Source organism: Heloderma suspectum, chromosome 7, assembly GCF_057233095.1.
Source record: "Heloderma suspectum isolate Gila_16-S chromosome 7, 16-S_ref, whole genome shotgun sequence".
Lineage (NCBI taxonomy): Eukaryota > Metazoa > Chordata > Lepidosauria > Squamata > Helodermatidae > Heloderma > Heloderma suspectum.
In genome coordinates, this window is record NC_139464.1 from 82,842,501 (window position 1) to 82,845,000 (window position 2,500).

The following is a 2,500-nucleotide window of genomic DNA, read 5'->3' on the forward strand; positions in this document are numbered from 1 at the left end:
AGAAGCGGGGCTTTTCTTGCTGAGGGGTGTAATGAAGGGCACACTGTTAAACAGCTTGCATACATTCTCACCTTCTCTCCTCCCCCCATCCCCCTTTACCCTGACACCCTCTTTCCAGGGTACATCAGCCATAAGTGACACTGTAATCATAAATTGAAAATGATACTTCCAGAGGAATTGGCAAACTTGACATTTCATTATATTTGTTAACACATGCCACAAATGATTGTTAGTGAAGAAATTCCATTTCCCTCTCTCCATCTCCAATCAGATTTAATTTGAAAATTTTCAGCCTCCTCCGGCTAATTTGCAATTAAGACAATTTTGTTTGAATATGTAGTAATGTCATTACCATTCCACCAAATTAGCAAGGAGACTAAAGGTCAGTGTAAAATTTTCCAGCTGGCTGGAGCCTCTCATCTGAGATTTGGGACTAGGGGAAGGAAATCCAGCAGCATCACAATAGCAACTTATTTTAAGTCTCATTTGTCTAAAGGAAAGGCACCTATCTGTGGTATTATTGCTGTGGCTTCAGCAGGAGATTGAGCTAGCCAACAGTGGGGCCTGTCAGTAATAAGCTTCAAGATTCTTTTGCAGAGATACATAGTCGCAGTCAAGTCTTGTAGGACTAGGAGGGTAGTCCTAAGTAACATTGCGGCAGATTATTAGATAACCTCTAATAGCATCCTCTAATTAGAGTTCTTATGATACAATTTCGTCCTGTAATTAGTTGAGATTGGCTGCTTCCTTTTGCAGCTTATTAGTGGCAACACAGCTGTAGAAATGAATGCACTCTCATTTGTCAAACCTTTTAAATACTTTCCCCTCTTTTGCCTGTATCTTTTCTCTGCTTCTTCCTGCGCCTCTTCAGCTAAATCTGGTGTCCAGTGTCACTATGTCTAAGAACATGTTGGAGACTTCCCCTCAGAGTTTACCTCAAACTCCCACTACACCAACAGCCCCAGTCACTCCAATAACCCCGGGACCCTCAGTAATCACCCCGGCCAGTGTACCCAACGTGGGAGCCATTCGAAGACGACATTCTGATAAATACAACATTCCCATGTCATCAGGTAAGTTCTTTGGAGCTGACGTGTGTGTGTGTTATCTAGAAAGTCTACACAGGCCTTAAAGAACAAATTACAAAATCCCAACACCTAGTTTAGAACATGCATAGTTTACTTTTAATGAATGCAATTATGCTTAGGATCTGAGAGTAAAGAGAGTATACTAGTTTGCCAGTATTCCTGTAGAGTCTCCCGACAAATTCTTAAATGGTTGTGTCATAAAAAGAATAGGGCATGGGGGGTGGAATAGCATAGGTAAGGTGGACCAGAGATGAAGAAAATACTAAAATCACACATCTAAAACATGTCTTTTTACAACATAGTTTATGTATGTTAAACATCAGACTGAGGCAGATGCTTTATTTTCAGCATGCACATCAAGGACCAATGCAGGGTTCTTCTTCATTCATCTACAGTGCTTTGTACCTCAGCATGTGCTTTCCAGCACAAGTTTGTCACAAATGCAAATAAAATGTGTTCTCAAGTACAATAAGTAACCCTTGCTCATCAGTGAGATGAGCTGTTCCATTCACACAAATAACAGAAATCGTTTCAATTTTTTTAACAGAAATTGCCCCAAACTACGAATTTTATAAAAATGCAGATGTCAGACCTCCGTTTACTTATGCAACTCTCATAAGGCAGGTAAGGTGAAAGTACTTTAACTTCGCCTGATTAAATTAAAAAGCATTAAGGCTTGGTTGAGAAGGGAGGACAATGTAGACTGTTAGTAAACCATTATTTTGTGTCAATGTGAATCTTATCTCTCTCATTTCAGGCTATCATGGAATCAAGTGACAGGCAGTTAACACTCAATGAAATTTACAGCTGGTTTACACGGACATTTGCCTACTTCAGGCGTAATGCAGCCACTTGGAAGGTAACTTTTTGTGTGTGTGCCAGCAGTTTTAAAAGAATGCCTAGCACAGTTCCTTACAGATAGTACAAGGAACATTTATTTACATGACATAAGCAGATTAGTATCTGCTTCCCCTCTTTTTAACCTGCCTCTTGAATGGAATGAATTCCCTCTCTCAAAATGACAAGTGAAAGAATAATTTTGCCTCTGATATAGTTTTCTAATTTGGTGCAATTAATAGCTGAGGCTTGGCAGAGAAATGAGGGCCTGACACACTAATTACAGTGTGAGCACTCAATCATCAACACCTTTGTTAGTCGCACTATATTACTTTTTCTCTTGCATATTATTGGCTAATTAGTTTGAAAAATGTCTGTTTGCCTTGTGCAACAAATGGAGGCTGTAGGTTTTGTCTTGGTCTGTGCCTTTTGTACACATCGTACCTCATCATACAGACTGAAGCTGCCAGAGGACTGAGGGCCATGGCTACTCAGCTGGAACTAAAAGAAAAGAAAGTGAATATTATCCTGTCAGACCATAAATGCAGTTTATTTACTTAGACAAAAGGGTTCAT

At 39.8% G+C, this 2,500-nt stretch overlaps 1 protein-coding gene across 6 annotated transcripts in view; it reads left to right on the plus strand.

Moving 5' to 3' along the window:
• FOXP2 (forkhead box P2) overlaps positions 1–2,500 on the plus strand; it is a 595,587-nt gene that overhangs the window by 555,665 nt on the left and 37,422 nt on the right. For all 6 annotated transcript variants that reach the window (XM_084810788.1, XM_084810790.1, XM_084810785.1 and 3 more), the window contains 3 exons: positions 872–1,073; positions 1,636–1,712; positions 1,846–1,947. In XM_084810788.1, coding sequence (XP_084666914.1) covers positions 872–1,073; positions 1,636–1,712; positions 1,846–1,947 — 381 coding nt within the window. The remainder of the gene's footprint in view (positions 1–871; positions 1,074–1,635; positions 1,713–1,845; positions 1,948–2,500) is intronic.